This window comes from Ovis aries, chromosome 18, assembly GCF_016772045.2.
Source record: "Ovis aries strain OAR_USU_Benz2616 breed Rambouillet chromosome 18, ARS-UI_Ramb_v3.0, whole genome shotgun sequence".
In the NCBI taxonomy this organism is placed as follows: Eukaryota; Metazoa; Chordata; class Mammalia; order Artiodactyla; family Bovidae; genus Ovis; species Ovis aries.
In genome coordinates, this window is record NC_056071.1 from 19,011,913 (window position 1) to 19,029,388 (window position 17,476).

At 50.8% G+C, this 17,476-nt stretch overlaps 1 protein-coding gene and 1 pseudogene across 1 annotated transcript; both read right to left on the minus strand.

The window, feature by feature from the left end:
* Nucleotides 1-5,272: 5,272 nt before the first annotated feature.
* The window catches only part of LOC101123072 (myeloid-associated differentiation marker-like), a 115,468-nt pseudogene continuing 103,264 nt past the window's right edge, over nucleotides 5,273-17,476 (minus strand).
* LOC101116769 (myeloid-associated differentiation marker-like) lies at nucleotides 8,145-17,428 on the minus strand. Its single transcript, XM_027957514.1, has 2 exons — nucleotides 16,481-17,428; nucleotides 8,145-8,291 (listed from the first exon to the last, which is right to left on the minus strand). Exons 1-2 carry the CDS (start codon nucleotides 17,426-17,428, stop codon nucleotides 8,145-8,147), a joined length of 1,095 nt encoding a protein of 364 aa, XP_027813315.1.

Genomic DNA, 17,476 nt, shown 5'->3' on the forward strand with positions numbered 1-17,476 from the left:
TGCTGTGCAGCCAAGGATGAGCCACTGGCCTAAGGGCTGTGTACCACTAGGGGGACTATGGTCACTGGTCCAGCTTCACCCTCTCCAAGTCCCTTGGCTGCCTTCATGCAGAGAGAGGGCGCAGCCCTGTTGGATGTGTCCTCAATAGCCCACTGCAGGGATGAGGGGCTCCAGGTGAGGTTAAACCCAAGGATTCAAATCCGGGCCCATCCGACTCCAAACTCCGGGGCTTCTTTTCAGTCTGTTTTACAATGGCAGCCTCCCGTTTGTGCCACTGGCCTCTGAAAGCCTCGCTAGGGAAGGCGAGGGGGAAGTGCAATTTGACCTCTCTGGATTCTCCCTTACCTTGTTGCCCACGTTTTGGAGTCCGGACCTCTGCTGATTGTTAATGAACTTTGGAACCTGTTGGGTGCAGCTGCTTGTCTGGCTGTGAGTGGCCACCAGGTGGAGCCCTTGAACCATTTTACTGACTTGCAGGTAGAACCAGCCTGAGGGACCCTCTGGCAGGCAGTGTGAGGGGCTGGGTCTTTAACATGAATGGAGGGCAGCTCCAGGGACCCTCTAGATGCCCTCATCAGCTGCTGAGTTGAGACTCAGGGCAGCCGAGGCAGTAGTGCTGCCTGGCTTAGAAGGTGACCCCCAGGCTCCGTGACTCCCAGCCTGAGTCCTTCCAGGGCTTCAGGCTTCCTGGAAAGAAGAGGAGCCAGGGTTCCCAGAGGAAAAGCTTTCCCAAAGGAAATCTCTAACCTGAAGTCCTGGTTCTGGCTCTGGGGCTTGGATGCCCCAGGGGAGGGAAGAGCTGGCGGGGGAGCTTACCTCCTAGGTGGCCCCAAGGTGAGGGTCAAGACCCCAGAGGACAGTGTGTGCTGTGGCCCCGCCCTCACCCCAGGCCTCTGCCTCCTGCACAGCCAGCTCTCAGTGGAGGAAGCCCCGTCACGGGGAAGGACAGGCTGATGCTCTAGAAAGACCCCAGCTTCAGTCAGCCCACTTGGCTCTGTGTCTCCCTTTGTGAGATCAGGGTCCCGTCCATCAAAGGGCTGAGAAGGGGACTGAGACCCCATAGACAGGGTGCCCAGCATCGGGCTGGGGGAGGTGGGGACCCATGAACAGCACCGTCACCACTGGTCCTAATAAAGGAAGAGCCGCTCCTGAGGGCCCTCTGGACCCCTGACCTACCTGGGTCTCCACACACCTGTGGTGGTGCTGGCTGGATTTCTCTCTCCTCCTCCTCACTCTCCTGTAGATCCTTGAGGTCAGGGCTGCTCCACTGTGATCTCATTATTCCCAGAGCTTGCCGCAGGCCCTGGTGTCTTCCAGTGGGTGAGGAGATGGATGGAGTGACGGAAAGAAGGAAGGAGGGAGGGATGAGTCCATTCTTACCCGATGCTGGAATAAGACGCCTCGTGTCTGACCTCAGCATCCTCCTCCTTGAGCTCCCCCACCTGACAGAGCTCCTCACCTTCCCTGAGTGATTGCCCGTCACACGGCCGAGCACCAGGACCAAGTGACACAGTGGCCGGCACTTATCGGGGCTCTTGGGGCACCAGGCACTGTTCTAGGTGCTACGCATGTATGATCTTGTGTGTAGTAGGGGCTGTTATTCTGCTCACTTTGTGATGAGGAAGTTGAGGTACAGGGAGGTTGAATAACTTGGCCAAAGTCATACATGGATTAAGTGATAGGTCTACTACTTGAATACTATTAAAGGAAAAGATGCTCGCAAGTTTCTAATCATGTAGGGAACTGACAAATCAAATCCCTTCTTCTGCTGCAGCACAAGTCCCATCCCAGGTTTGACTGGCTGGCTGGCTGAGGAGGGAGCCTCTGGCCGCTGCCTTGGGAGACAGGGAGCCCAGGCCAGGCAGAGAGCAAGGGAAGGGCCTGAGGCTTGGGCACTAGGGGCTTCTCCATCAAATGTGTGTGCTGAAGGGCTGGAGGAGGCCCTGGTCACCAAGTAGGTTGGCTTGGAGGCCGCAGTGCCCCCCACCGCCCCAGATCCCTGGACCTAAGTCACCTCGCTTCCCCCTGCCTTTGGAGAAAGGCCTGTGTGGGCGTCTCTCAGCTCCTCCCCTAGTCTGTCCATCAAGGCTGCAGAGAACATGGAGACCATCTGCTCACCATCCTTCCCCTGACCCTTCTCCACCTGATGCATTTTTTCAAACTTCAGTTTTGTTTTCTTAAAAAGATAATATATTTACGTTTCAAAATAAAGATATTCTAAAAAAGCCACACATTGAGAAACCTGGTTTTACCTGTGGCTCCATCCACTCTCCCTTCATCTCTCCTACCCCTCCAGGACCACTGCTCCGCTAAACTCTCCAGAGTCCTTCTCAAGCTTCTTAATACAAATAAAGCAAATACAATTGTATTTATTTTTATGTTTTTTCCTTTTTTTATTACATAAAAAATAGCATACTGCATGTAGATTTGTATCTTACTCCTTTTACTTAGCATATCCTGGATATATTTACGTTCATTATTTGAGAGCATCCCTATATTTTTCCAGCAGTATAGTATTTCCTCTCCTGTCTGTAACTTAGCTTATTAAACAGCATCCTAAAGATGAGTACATGGGTTGTTTTCAACCTTTCCAATCTTAGTCTCAAATGAGATCTTGAGTAGGAGATTGATTCAGGCAAGGCTGCTCTGTTTAGAGAAAGTGCTAGGTTAGGTCAACACCACCTTGAAAGCCCACTGCCTCATCAGAAACCTAGGGCTCCAGAGAACACAGCTTAAAAACCACATTAGTCCAATTTTCTCATTTTACAAATTGGAAACTGAGGTTCAGATCAGGGACAAGACTCATCTGTGGTCGTGACTTGTTCTGTGGTAGAACTGAAACTAGATACCAGATTTCTTGGGCTCTCCAACTACTCAAGGTTCATTCCTGGGGGACCAGACCAGAGCTGTCGGGCCACTTAACAGGAGGCAGGACCATATGTGACTTTGGATCCATCCATAGACGTAGAATCCTCCTCTCTCTCATTCTGGGCTTCCTCTTCCCCTTCCCCTGCTTAGGGTCAGCCTCTCTGTAGGTCCAGTAGAAAGGATTTTGTGTTCTCTAAAGGAAACACAAGCTCTCCAAACAGGGCAAGACCACTCGGGCTGCTGAGCTGGACTCTGAAGAAGTGGAAAGTCAAGGAATGCGCAGGAACAAGGGAGTCTGGGAGACCTCAGACTGTGGGGGCGCCTGGAAGCAGTTCAGGTGTTTCTTTTTTAATGAAGTTATTTTAACTGGAGGCTAATTACTTTACAATACTGTAGTGTTTTCTGCCATACATTGAATCAGCCATGGGTGTACATGTGTCCCCCATCCTGAACCCCCCTCCCTCCCCATCCCATCCCTCAGGGTTTTTTAAAATTCTTTTTATTTGCGTATTTTATTTTTGGCTGTGGTGGATCTTCGTTGCTGTGTGGACTTTCTCTAGTTGTGCTGAGTGGGGGCTACTCTCCAATTGCAGTGTGCTGGCTTCTTGCCGTGGTGGCTTCTCTTGTTGCTGAGCACAGGCTCAGTAGTTGTGGCCCACAGTCTTAGCTGCCCAGAGGCATGTGGAATATTCCTGGACCGGGGATCGAACATGTGACTGCAGGCAGATTCTTCACCACTGGACCACCAGGAAAGCCTGAAATGTGTGTTTCTGACAAGCATCACTGGAGACTTGGACCACAGGCAAGTTTCGGCGGAATCATGTTATGACAAGAAACATGTTCACCAGCAAGCATATTTGGCAGAGGTCATGGGGATGGACGGTTTCCCTTCTCCAGGGGATCTTCCTGACCCAGGGATTGAACCTGGATCTCCTGCGTGGAGGGCAGATTCTTTACCATCTGAACCACTAGGGAAGTCCAACATGAGCCTTAATCCTCTGGCCCATCTGTCTTACTAGCCTCTTCAGCCTACAGGAAATGGTTCCCTCCTGTTGCTTCTTCCCGTATCTAGAGCCACACTATTATAATCATGGATCTTATGAAACCATATATTACATGAATCATTTGGAGGAATCTAGTCACCGTTATTTTTTTTTTATCACAGGCTCAATCCTAGATCTGTTAAAGAGAAACAAGAATCTTGTAAAATAAGCAGAATGCTGGTAACACACTTACTGACATCAGCCAGGTGCTCAGTGAGTAAGTAGTGTTATCGTCTAAGGAGTTACATGGCTTGCACAGGGAAAATTCACCTTTATGGCGGTTCAGGCATTTCTGCCCTTGGGGAGCGTGGCTAACACGTAGCACAGATGCTCAGTGCACACCAGAGGGGAGGGGGAGGCCGAAGGGCAGAGAAAAATTTTATGTTGAAATTTTTCTTGCCTTGGTTTAATAGATGAGTTTTCCTGAGGGCTCCTGGGAGCCCTCCCCCTCCACCTCACCTGCTTCTGGGTGAAGATCACATGCTTCATCCCAGTACAGGAGTGAGGGGCAGCAGTGGGTGGGGGTGGGGTCCTTCCCCTCCCCTCCCCCACAGGTCTGCTTGCCTGGAGCCCCTCTGGCCCTGGTGACGCCAGGATGCTGGACTCTGAGGCTTTGTGGCTGAGACCGGGAGATTTGTGGGGCCTTCACTGCCCCCAGTTACTGTAAAGGGTTTTTGGTCTCAATGCAGAGGAGCACACGGGCACACTCACATGTATACACACACACACACATGCACACACACACACGCATGCACTGAGCATGCTCACAGAACATATCTTTCTAGAGAGGCATCCAGGTGCTGCCATGGCCCCTTTAAGAGTTAGGGGACAGGAAGCTGGCACTGGGGTGGGGCCCAACATCCTGTGTCACAGGCTGGCTCACACCCATAGGCTCTGGATCAGGGGTGGGTGGGAGTCAGTGGGAGGGGCTCCCAGAGACCCAAGTTTGGGTGAGGGTGGAAATTGGCTAGGACTGTTCTGAGTTCTAGGCAAATCTGGGGCAATGAGAGTATGCAGATTTTGTTTTGGGGGGTTTGTATTTTCTTTCATTTTTATGTTGAGGTTAAAAAGGACATTGTAAATGAGAAGGGAAGAGGGTTTTCTCTACAATTGACAGCAGGATCTTTGGGAACCAGAAGCTCCAGAAAAAATTTAAATTATATGTATTTTGTAGATCACGTTGTGTCTGAGTCCAAGAGAATCAAGAAGCTGCAGCAGGACGCGGTCAGCACACAGAAACACAGATGTGTGTGCCCCCTCATACTCGAGCGATGCAGTTTCTTTGACAATGGAAGCAGCAACCCCCACCCCCTACAAAGAAACCTGCCCAAGAGAACTTAAAGAGAAATTTCCCCTTTAAGAACAGAGTCACCCAGTAATTTTTGCCCTCCTGATCAGAAGATAGGAAAAAAAGAAAAGAAAAAAATCCCAGGCTGACACACCTTAAAGCTGCAGGGGCCACACTCTTCTCCCTGCAGAGGCAGGACCTGCTGTTTGATCACTGAGGCAGCAGGCCCACATCGCTGCCCCTCACCAACACTGCAGACAGGTGTCTTAAAGTTTTTGTGTTGCTTCACCAACTCTTACTTTGATTCCCCAGAGAGTAGCTGGGATGGACAGTATCTACCCCTGGCTTCCTCTAAGATGGCCTCTAGGCAGCGGGTGTTTAGTGAGCCTGCACAAATTCTGGAGCCAATCTCAGGTGGGGCTGGAACACCCCACCTGCAGCACCAGGTGGGGCCCAGTAACCAGAGTTTCTGCTTCAAGACTCCTGCCACTGAAAAGTATAGACGTCCAGATATTTTAGTTAAAGTTAAAGGGCAGGTGCCCTGTACACTCCCCTCCCATGGGAGATGGGGGGCCAAATCACACAGAGGGGGCTGTGTGCTGTTCAGTCAGCACCTTAGGAGGCAGAAGGGAGCGGTGGGCAGAGAAGGGAGGAGTCTCAGGTCCTGACAGATCAGAAGAAGGAAGATGGGGAGAGGTGGTCAGGACACAGGAGACGAGAAAACCAAGGGTGACCAGAAAAGGGGCAAAAAGCAGAAAATGTAGAAAAGATGAGAGAAGCAAGAGAAAAAGGCAAAACAGGACTTGGGCAACCAAGGAAAATAGGAAGGAGACAGAGCAGAAGGAGGGAAGGAAATAGGAAAGAGAGTGAGATGCATGGGGAGGATGTGAGGAGGGAGAGAGCTAGGAAGAGGGCATCAGAGAACACCAGAGCTCAGTGAGGATACCTTTGTGAGCAGAGGATCAGGAGTCCCTGGGCTGGTCCTCGGTCCCTACAGAAACCTGACGAGCCCAGTACCCCAGGTCGGCCACATAAACCAGCAGGTTGATGGCTGTCAGGACGGCCACAGCCAGGCGCTGGTCCCAGGCGCACATGTCGTAGGTGAGCTCTTCCCTGCAGTCCCCATCACTGGGCCTCTGGGGCTGCCCGCCGAGCTCCTCGCTGAACTGGTAGAGCGGCCAGAGGACCAGAGCACTGATACAGAGGAGGACGGAGAGCAGGGTGAGCACAAGCTGGAAGAGGGAGAAGGGCCCGGGCAGCCTGTATTCCCATTTGCCCAGGTCCAGCAGGAGGACCACAGCTGCCAGGATGAAGCAGATGGAGTACACGGCCACGCACCACTCCAGGGCCGGCTGGTGCAGGTACAGGGAGGTGTTGATGATGCAGGCAGAAACTACATAGGCCATGAAGGTCTCCAGCACCTTCAGCAGGCCTGGCACGGTGTGCACAAAGCAGGGGACCTCCTTGAACCCATAGGCGACCCATGTGCAGGCCACATCTCTGGCATACAGCGCTGATATGACACGGGAGAAGGCAGAGGCAGCGGCGACCCAGTCCCGGTAAGGACCATCAGGCAGAAACTGGACGTGGGTGATGGAGTAGGTGATGGAGACCGAGAGGCAGAGGAGGGTGGCATAGCAGGCGTAGGTCACAGGAAGTTGAACCAGAGAAATGGAAAGTGGGAATGGAATCCATAGAACTCAACAGTGAATACCACGAGGGTCATGGCGAAACAGAAGCACCAGATGGACATGGACCAGTTTCCTGTGGCTCCCCACTCGGTGGCCCTGCCGGCCACCAGAGAGATGGCCACACACATGGAGAACAGCTGCGGCAGGCAGAGGCAGAGGCACATGATGGCCGTGACGTCCAGGTCTGGGGATGTCCGCCGGGTGGACATGGTGCTGTGATGGTCAGGCAGGTCACAGTCACCAGTACAGCAGTGGTCTTCACTGAGGACCCAGCAGAGGAAGATCCAGCTCTGGAGGTGGCAAAACTCAGACGCCTGGAAAAGGTTCAGGGCCCTGTGATGGCTGAGGCTCTGGGTCTGTGGAGTTAGAACCACTGGCCCAGACACTCGGGTAACAGCCTGATGGCTCAGTGGTAAAGCATCCACTTGCCAGCACAGGGGACACAAGAGACGCGGGTTTGATCCCTGGGTCAGAAAGATCCCCAGGAGAATGAAATGGCAACCCACTGCAGTATTCTTGCCTGGGAAATCCCATGGACAGAGGAGCCTGGCGGGCAGCAGTCCACAGGGTCTCAGGACTTGGACATGACTGAGCGACTAAACCACCACCGCGACCACAGCTGCTCCAGGATGATTTTCCCCGCCCATCACCCTTGACCTCATCAGGAGACTTGTCTTATCCCAAACCTCAAACATGAGCCTTTTGTATCTCTCTGGGCTGTGTGTGCCATTACCTATGGAGATACAGGGTAGTATGGTCCTTATCTTTAATTCCAACCCTTTAAGTCTCAACCCTGAGAGATCCTGTTCAAAACTGAAAAGAAATATTTAAAAATCCCAACCTTCAATATTTCAAAATTGAAAACAAATATTTGAAAAATTGTTTTTTAACAAAATCTGACCTGAAGACACATGAGACAAGTTATGATCTCTGTTATTTCACTTGCGACTATTCAAAAGTTCAGTTATAGAAACACGAATGTGTCTGATTACAAGGTGCTTTGAGACCCCAGTGGGGTCTGATGTCATAGAGAGTAGATGTACCATGTCACCTGTCTGAAGCTGAAAACTTCCGAACTCTAAAGAATATCTGACCCCAAGCGTTTCAGAAAAGGGACTGTGGATTGTGCTGCTAACTCCATTTTACAGATGAGAAAACTAAGGCTTGGTGAATCAAGTGCCTTCCCTAAGGTCAGAAGATTAGAAGGGGAACCCCATATGGAAATGCCAAAGCTGTGAGTTTGAACACTTTGCTCTACAGCCCACACATCAGCAGGGCCCGTGGGTGGGAGCCCAGGGATGCAGGACATGCCTTCAGGGCCACGACCTCCTTCCACAGCCCCTGAAGACACATGTGTCCTGGCCTCTCTGCCCTGCAGCCATCACGAGAAGGAGCTGCCATCTGAGGGGACACAGCCCCCAGCAGAGGAGGGCAGCTTCAAGGGTGCACAGGGAGGAGCCCTGGGGTGAGAGCAAGGCCGTGGGGACATGAGAAGTAGGGACCGTTGTGAATCCCCTCCCCCACTGTTGCCTTCACATGTGACTCTTCCTCATTGAGTAAGGGAGACCCCAATCCAGCATGACTCCAAGGTGGGGCCACACTGAGCAAGCACAGAATAGATTAACACAGTGCTGGGCTCCAAAGCTGCCATCCAGGTGGGAGTCTGGAAAGATCTAGGAGAAAGTCCTACCTGATGAGGATTTTCCTGGCCTGGGACACTGGTCAGCAGCTTCCAAGCCAGGAAAGAAGGGACTGGAAGTGAACAAGGATGCTGTGTCTGATGCTGACGCGGAGCCTTTCAGGGCATCCCAGGGAGGGGGTGGGGATGGACGGATGATCACCCCCTTTTAAGGGCAGGAGCTGAAAGAGGAGGCCCCTGCAGGACGCCTGGGAAGCAACAGCCCTGAGGATGCACCTGGGACTGGGGTGGGGGTGGGGCAGAGTGGAGATGACAGGGTAGGGGGAGGGTGGGGGCGGGGGTGCTCGCAGGTTCCCAGTGGCCCTGAGGCAGCCCAGTAGGTGTCTTCTGACCCAGAAGAGATGCAGGCATGGAGCCAACCTTCCCATGGAAGAAGGGCCTGGACTGGAACTGAGACAGGAGAACACGGGCCTGAAGGGGTTCCAGGGCTGTGACAGGGACACCTCAGGCTGCGTCCATATCTTGGCTACTGTAAACAGTGCTGCAGTGAATATTCAGTTCAGTCATTCAGTCGTGTCTGACTCTTTGCGACCCCACGGACTGCAGCACGCCAGGCTTCCCTGTCCATCACCAACTCCCAGAGCTTGCTCCAACTCATGTCCATCGAGTTGGTGGTGCCATCCAACCACCTCATCCTCTGTCGTCCCCTCCTCCTCCTACCTTTAATCTTTCCCAGCATCAGGGTCTTTTCCAGTGAGTCAGTTCTGCATATATGCCCAGGATGGGATTGCAGGGTCATTGTTATTGTTCAGTTGCTAAGTCGTGTCCAGCTCTTTGCGATCCCATGGACTGCAGCATGTCAGGCTTTCCTGTCCTTCACCAGGGAGTGTCAAAGGTCAGCAGCTGCCGCAGCACAGGATTCAGCCTCCCCAGAGGCAGATGGCAGATGCCCTTGAATTGTTGTTGTTCAGTCGCTCAGTTATAGCCAACTCTTCCCAACCCCATGAACTGCAGCACGCCAGGCTTCCGTGTCCTTCACCACCTCCCAGAGCTTGCTCTAATTCATGTCCATTGAGTCAGTGATGCCATCCAACCCTCTCAACCTCTGTCTTCTCCTCCTCCTCCTGCCGTCAATCTTTCAGAGTCTTTTCCAATGAGTCAGATCTTCACATCAGGTGGCCAACGTATTGGAGCTTCAGCCTCAGCATCAGTCCTTCCAATGAATATTCAGGGTTGATTTTCCTTAGGATTTACTGGTCACACTCCTCTATCCAAGGGACTCTCAAGTGTCTTCTCCAGCACCCCAACTGGAAAGCATCGATTCTTTGGCACTCAACCTTCTTATGGGCCAACTCTCACAGCCATACATGACTACTGGAAAAAGCATAGCTTTAACTATATGGACCTCAGTAGAAAGCCATTGTTGAGATGTGCCCAGGGGACTAGCAGTCACTTAGAGAGAAGCCTCTGGAATTTCCCTTCAGATAGGAAAGTGGGAGATATCCAATGAGAAATATTTCAAAAAGATGAGAGAAGGACCTTGAACTCAAACCCACAGGCCCATCAGCAGCCCCCTTTTCCACTGCCCCACAGAAGGGGCAGGCATGTGCTGGGTGTGGGGAGCTCACCGGAGTGGAGGGGCCCCAGGAGGTGGGCTGGACACTGAGAGCCGCGGCCACACATGGAGCTTCTAGCTCAGGGGATGTTTATGAAGCACCTGATTGGCGCCAGGCTGACCAGAGGCTGAGGACCCAGATGAGCAATGCCAGGCAGGTCCTTAAGAAACTCTTGGTTGAAGGGAGGTAGGGCCATGACCGGACCATCAGTACATCTGTGGGCTGTGTCCACAGAGGGAGGGCAGGTGTCTGGAGCAGAGATGGAGGATGGGGAACAGGCAGGACACCAGGTCTGAGTGGAGGGTGAAGGTTGTGTCTTAGCGGAAAAAGACATGAGATGGGAGCTGGGGAGGGGAGACCTGGAGCCCCAGCCCAAGGATTTGGGGGCATCTTGTCTGGGGAGCAGGACTGTGCAGGATGTGGGGATGGGGCTGAGTTTGGGCCCCTCTGTAGGGCTTGGGACACCACGGACCCAGGACAGAATGTCAGCTCCTAGACTCACTGAAGCGCCCTGTTCTCAACATGCTGAACAAGCAGCACTCTAGAAACATCTGTGTCCACGTTTCCCAGGCCCTGGGCTCCTGTGGGAACTGCTTCCGCCCCTCTGGGTCTGAGGCTAAGCCTGCAGCGCCCCGCCCCCACCCAGCAGATGGGAGGCCCTGGAGGGCACACGTGGCCTCAGGACCTGGATTCTGCACCTGGCCCTGCCTGGGCCCCGGGCTTATGGGTGAAGCCTGGCCTGCTCCAGACACCTGCCGAGTCCAGGGTGTCAGGGGCCTGGGAGACTCACCCCTCACCCACTTCAGCCCTGGATGTCAGGGTGTGAGCAGGGAAGGCCTAGATTCAGCCCCAGCCCCTCTCTGTGCCGTGTGTGCGGTACAGTGTCCTGGGACACAGCTCAGTGGAAGACGCCAGGGTAGCCATGGAGCTCTACTGCATCTCCAGGAGATTTCAATGGCAGCCTGAGAATTTTAGTTGCAGCGTGTGGGATCTCGTTTCCTGACCAGGGATTGAACCTGGGCCCCTGCGTTGGGTGTGTGGCGTCTTCATCCTTGGGCCACCAGGGAAGTCCTTACTTCTTATCTTTACATTTCTTCGGAAGGAGTCAGTAAAAAATATTCCAAATAAGAAAAGAAACAAGCACCAATAGAAGCCTGCTATATTGAAATAAAGCAGTGACAACCGTAAAAGAGAGCTAAGTGAGCTGAAACTGCCTGCATTTGGGCAGCAAGTGTTAAGGACAGGACGATTTGGCCAGGGGAACAATGGTTTTCTACTATAAGCTTTGGTACATTATTTACTTTAAAAAATTGTTTGGGTGTTATTTTCAAAGAACTTAAAGTGCAGCGGGACAGATGGGTAAATTGGATTGGAAAGAGACACAGGGAGCTTCGCCTTTGTAAGGTGGCAGGTACACAAGTGATTGTTATATTACTTATATGTTACTGAATATCTAAAATATTTTATAATTATTATTAAGCAGCAACAGCAAAGCAATGCTGTTCGGAGAGGGTAACTGAAGGTCCAGGGTTGTGGAGTGTAGGAGACGGGGAAGAGCATAAAAACACAGAAGTCAATCATGGACAGAAGGAGGGACAGTGACGACCACGCCAGAAGAAGAGTTAGAACAGGCAGAGATACGGAGGTATTTTGAATTACAGTTGGGAGAAGTTGAGAAATTAGAAACCCCGCTGCAGGAATACAGCTGTAGTTCTGGGTTTCAGCAGAAGATAGGAGAGTCATGGGAGTATATTATAGGAAGCCCCCTACAGATGAAGCTTTATGCTGTGAACTCAAAGATACGAATGCCCGTTTACAAGAGTTAGTTCATTGTCTGGCGCACAGCGTCACGTGCTTGCATCCTCTCCGAGGGCTTGAGCTCTGTGTGCTTTACCGTATAGTGCTGCACAGGGTGCAGTAGTGGTGTCGGTGGTGGTTTAGTCGCTGAGTCGTGTCAGAGTCTTGCGGTCCCAGGGACCGTAGTCTGCCAGACTCCTCTGTCCATGGGATTTCCCAGGCAAGAATCCTGAAGTGGGTTGCCATTTCCTTCTCCAGGGATTTACCCGACCCAGGGATGGAATCTGGTCTCCAGCATTGCAGGTGGATTCTTTGTTGCTGAGGCATCAGGGAAGCCCAAGGTACGGTAGTGCATTACCTTTATTTCAAGCCCAGGACGTCCAGAAGCAAGCGTACAGGCAGCACAGATGCAGCCGGTACTTGACTGTTCAGTCGACGCCAGCCTCTCTAATGCCAGCCTTGTACTGACCTTTTCAAGTTTTACAGTGCTTGTCAACATACTGTACTGTAAGGTTAAAAATGTTTATGTTTGCTTTTTATGTATGATTATGTGGCAAGTATTCTAAACCTGTTACCGTACAGTACTATATAGCTGATTGTGTTAGCTGGGTACCTAGGCTAACTTTGCTGGACTCATGAAAAAATTGGACTTACAAATGTGCTCTCAGAACAAAATTCATTTATATGCAGGGACTTACTGTAGTCTCCTCGGGCTGCTGAAACAAGTTACCATAACCTTGATGGCTTAAAATAGCAGAAAGTTATTCTTTCACCGTTCAGAAGGCCAGATATCTGAACTCAAGATATCAGCAAGGTCCCACTCCTCTGGAAAACCTGAGGAAGAACCCATTCCTTGCCGTCCAGCTGCTGGTAGCTGCTGGTCTTCCACAGTGTTCCGGGGCTCCTGGCAACATCACTCCTATCTCTGCCTCCATCTTCACACCACCGTCTCCTCCGTGTGTGCTGGGCTATGACCTCCTTCTTTACTGGCCACACCTTGAGGCAGGCGGGATCTTAGCTCACCAATCAGGGTTGAACCCGCGCCTCCTGAAGTGGATGTGCAGAGTCTTAACCACTGGACCACCAGGGACAGCCCTACATCTCTTTGATAAGAACACCTATTATCGCATTCAGGGCTCACCCAGAAATCCAGGATTAGCTTCTTAGCTCAAGATTTTTATCTTAATCAGATCTACAATGTTCTTTCCCCCAAATAAAGTAACTTTCATAAGGTACAGCAATTTGACATGGAAATCTCTCTAGAGAATTTTTTTTTTTTTCAGCCTACAAGAGAGACTGATGGGATTTAAGGAAACAGAATATTTTCCCACTATTCACTAGTAGATGGGGACATTCAGCAAGAAATCAGCCGGAGCAGGAAAGAAATTGCTGAATAAATCTGACAGTGAAACTGACTTGAATCAACAAGCATGAATTTCCTGGTGGACATGTTCAACAAAGTTGATAGGCTCCATTTTGTGTGAATAAACCCCTCCTTTTCTGTGGTTCTGTTATCACTTCAATTGGCCAGAAACCTGGAACATTTGTGTAAATATGAAAATTTCCGATGTGGCAGGGAATAAAGCAATGCAGAGATGATTCTTTGGGTAAATGTAAATCGACTAAAGCCTGGGTTACAGATTTGAATTTTGACAAATAGAATTTAAGGTCACAAACATCATATGGGATAAGGAACTATTTTATGAATTGATAAAATGAACATAGGTGAAGAAGACATGACAAGCACACACATATATGCATCTGACAGCACAGCCTCGGGATAGACGCAGCAGGGCAGCCCAGGAGAGCTTTCTACAGTGACGGCAGAGTTCAATACCTGCCCTGTCCAACACAGGGCGTCTTCAGCAGCTCAGTCGTGTCCGACTTTTTGCGAACCTTAGGACTGTAGCCGTCCAGGCCTCTGTCCATGGAATTTTTCGGGCAAGAACACTGGAGTGGGTTGCCATTTCCTCCTCCAGTCCCATATAGAAACTGCTAACATGTGGGAATAGGTACTGAAATGTGGCTGGTAGGACTGAGGGGTTGAATTTTCAATTCTGCTTAATTTTAATTAACTAAAAATGAAGTAGCCAAACATATCTACAGGCTGCTATTAACATATTGGACAATGTGGATAAAACAAGAACTGGAAGAACTGTGAGGCGACATACGATAGCAATGACAGCATCGGGAAATAGTGATGTGCTCCGCTCATAATTGTTGTTGTTCTCTTTGTATATTGTCTGGAATTGGCCCCAAGTGCGCATGCAAAATCCCACAGACAGAGGAGCCTGCCTGGTGGGCTGCAGTCCACCTGAAGCGACTTAGCAGCAGCAGCAGCAGCACGTGCACAGAATTATTTTGGGGGCCCACACAACTTCTTTGCATTTTGTTGCTGTAGGAGACATGTGTCCGTATACAAGTATTGCAGCAAAGGGTCTCAGGTTCCAGACTGTTTCATAATCAGGAGGGATGTGTCCAATTAATAGGACCCAGCAGCCAAAAGGAAACAAGCAGAGAGGGTGGACAGAGGGGAGGGAACCAGCTGCCATCTCCACGTCTGAATCTCCAAGACCGACAAGTCCAGGGCACTGGCAGAGTTGGGAGGGGAAGGAAAGAGAAAAGAAAGTGAGATGAATGGGGAAGGATGTGAGAGGAGAGAGGGAGCCAGGAAGAGGATGTTAGGGGATGTCAGAAATTGGTGGGGAAACTGCAGTGAAGAGAATTAAGTGTCCCGGGCTAGCCTTGTGTGAAAGGGAAGGTGTTCATTGCTCAGTTGTGGCTGACTACAGCCCATGGCCTGTAGCCTGCTAGACTCACAAAAAAGATCTTCACGACCCAGATAATCATGATGATGTGATCACTAATCTAGAGCCAGACATCTTGGAATGTGAAGTCAAGTGGGCCTTAGAAAGCATCACTACGAACAAAGCTAGTGGAGGTGATGGAATTCCAGTTGAGCTGTTTCAAATCCTGAAAGATGATGCTGGGAAAGTGCTGCACTCACTATGCCAGCAACTTTGGAAAACTCAGTAGTGGCCACAGGACTGGAAAAGGTCAGTTTTCATTCCAATTCCAAAGAAAGGCAATGCCAAAGAATGCTCAAACTGCTGCACAATTGCATTCATCTCACATGCTAGTAAAGTAATGCTCAAAATTCTCCAAGCCAGGCTTCAGCAATACGTGAACCGTGAACTCCCTGATGTTCAAGCTGGTTTTAGAAAAGGCAGAGGAACCAGAGATCAAATTGCCAGCATCCGCTGGATCATGGAAAAAGCAAGAGAGTTCCAGAAAAACATCTATTTCTGCTTTATTGACTATGCCAAAGCCTTTGACTGTGTGGATCACAATAAACTGTGGAAAACTCTGAAAGAGATAGGAATAACAGACCACCTGACCTGTCTCTTGAGAAATCTGTATGCAGGTCAGGAAGCAACAGTTAGAATTGGACATGGAACAAAAGACTGGTTCCAAATAGGAAAAGGAGTACATCAAGGCTGTATACTGTCACCCTGCTTATTTAACTTATATGCAGAGTACATCATGAGAAACACTGGACTGGAAGAAACACAAGCTGGAATCAAGATTGCTGGGAGAAATATCAACAACCTCAGATATGTAGATGACACCACCCTTATGGCAGAAAGTGAAGAGGAACTAAAAAGCCTCTTGATGAAAGTGAAAGAGGAAAGCGAAAAAGTTGGCTTAAAGCTCAACATTCAGAAAACGAAGATCATGGCATCCAGTCCCATCACTTCATGGGAAATAGATGGGAAACAGTAGAAACAGTGTCAGACTTTATTTTTTTGGGCTCCAAAATCACTGCAGATGGTGATTGCAGCCATGAAATTAAAAGACGCTTACTCCTTGGAAGAAAAATTATGACCAACCTAGATAGCATATTCAAAAGCAGAGACATTACTTTGCTGACTAAGGTCTGTCTAGTCAAGGCTATAGTTTTTCCTGTGGTCATGTATGGATGTGAGAGTTGGACTGTGAAGAAGGCCGAGCACCGAAGAATTGATGCTTTTGAACTGTGGTGTTGGAGAAGACTCTTGAGAGTCCCTCGGACTGCAAGGAGATCCAACCAGTCCATTCTGAAGGAGATCAGTCCTGGGTGTTCTTTGGAGGGAATGATGCTAAAGCTGAAACTCCAATACTTTGGCCACCTCATGAGAAGAGTTGACTCATTGGAAAAGACTCTGATGCTGGGAAGGATTGGGGGCAGGAGAAGAAGGGGACGATTGAGGATGAGATGGCTGGATGGCATCAGGGACTCGATGAACGTGAGTCTGAGTGAACTCCGGGAGTTGGTGATGGACAGGGAGGCCTGGCGTGCTGCGATTCATGGGGTCGCAGAGTCAGACACGACCGAGTGACTGAACTGAACTGAACTGAACTGAGACTCCTTTTCCATGGGATTTCCTAGGCAAAACACTGGAGTGGTTGCCAGTTTCTTCTCTTAGGGATCTTCCTGATTCAGTGAGTGAAAGGTCTTCCTCATTGCAGGCAGATTCTTTACGATTTGAGCCACCTACAAAAGCTTCTCGGACTAAATACACCAGGTCAGCCACATAAACCAGCAGGTTGATGACTGTCAGGATGGCCACAGCCAGTCGCTGGTCCCAGACGCAGACAAAGATGTTGAGTTGATCACTGCAGCTCATATCGCTGGACCGCTGGGGCTGCTCCCCCAACTTCTCCTGGAACTGGTAGAGGGGCCAGAGGATCACTGCGGTGGCGTAGAGGAGGACGGAGAGCACAGTCTGCACCCACAGTAAAACGGGGAGGCGGAGAGGCAGCTTTTTGTCATTGTCACAGTCACACCCATTCACCAAGTAGTTCACGGCCCCCAGGAGGAAGCAGATGAGGTACACAGCCACACACCACACCAGGGCCGGCTGGTGCAGGGACAGGTCAGTGTTGCTGATGAAGGCAAAGATGATGTTGGCCACATAGTTCTCCAGCCTCCTGAGCACACCTGGGAAGGTCGGCCAAAAGCAGGACACTCTACTGGGTCGGCGACAGACCCAGGCCACTTCGATGGCGTAAAGCAGAGCAGCCACGCAGGAGCAGGCGGTGGCGGTGATGACGCGATTTCGGGCGGGGCCTGGAGAAAAGAACTGGATGTAGGTGGGGCCGAAGATGACGGCAGCTGAGAGGCAGAACACCGCAAAATAAGAGCCAAAGGCATGGAGAACGCCATCCCAAGACAAGGGGAGGTGGTACTGGAACTTATCAGACAGGCGGAGGAGAGACCGGATGTTACATAACGGCAGTTTGAAGAGACTGCCCAATTCCAGTAGGAAGCCAAGAAAGGTCAGGCCAAAGCAGATGCACCAGATGTACAGGCACCAGTTGATTACACCCACCTTCAGAGTGTCCCTACTGGTCAGCCAGATGGGTAGGAGGGTGCAGAGCAGCTGCCCCACGCGGAGGAAGAGGCTCATGATGGTCTTGCCGTCCAGACCTGAGAACAAGCTCATAGTGTTCGTGATGGTCAGGTAGGTCACGGGCAGTAGCGCTGTTTGTAA

Excerpts from the sequence above, each read along its gene's own strand:
- LOC101116769 (XM_027957514.1), bottom strand. The coding sequence starts at position 17,428 with ATGAGCTTGTTCTCAGGTCTGGACGGCAAGACCATCATGAGCCTCTTC. Across the intron at positions 8,292-16,480 it reads ATTTAGTCCGAGAAGCTTTT|ATGGCAGCTCCTTCTCGTGA; the intron begins GTAGGTGGCTCA and ends GTGTCCCCTCAG.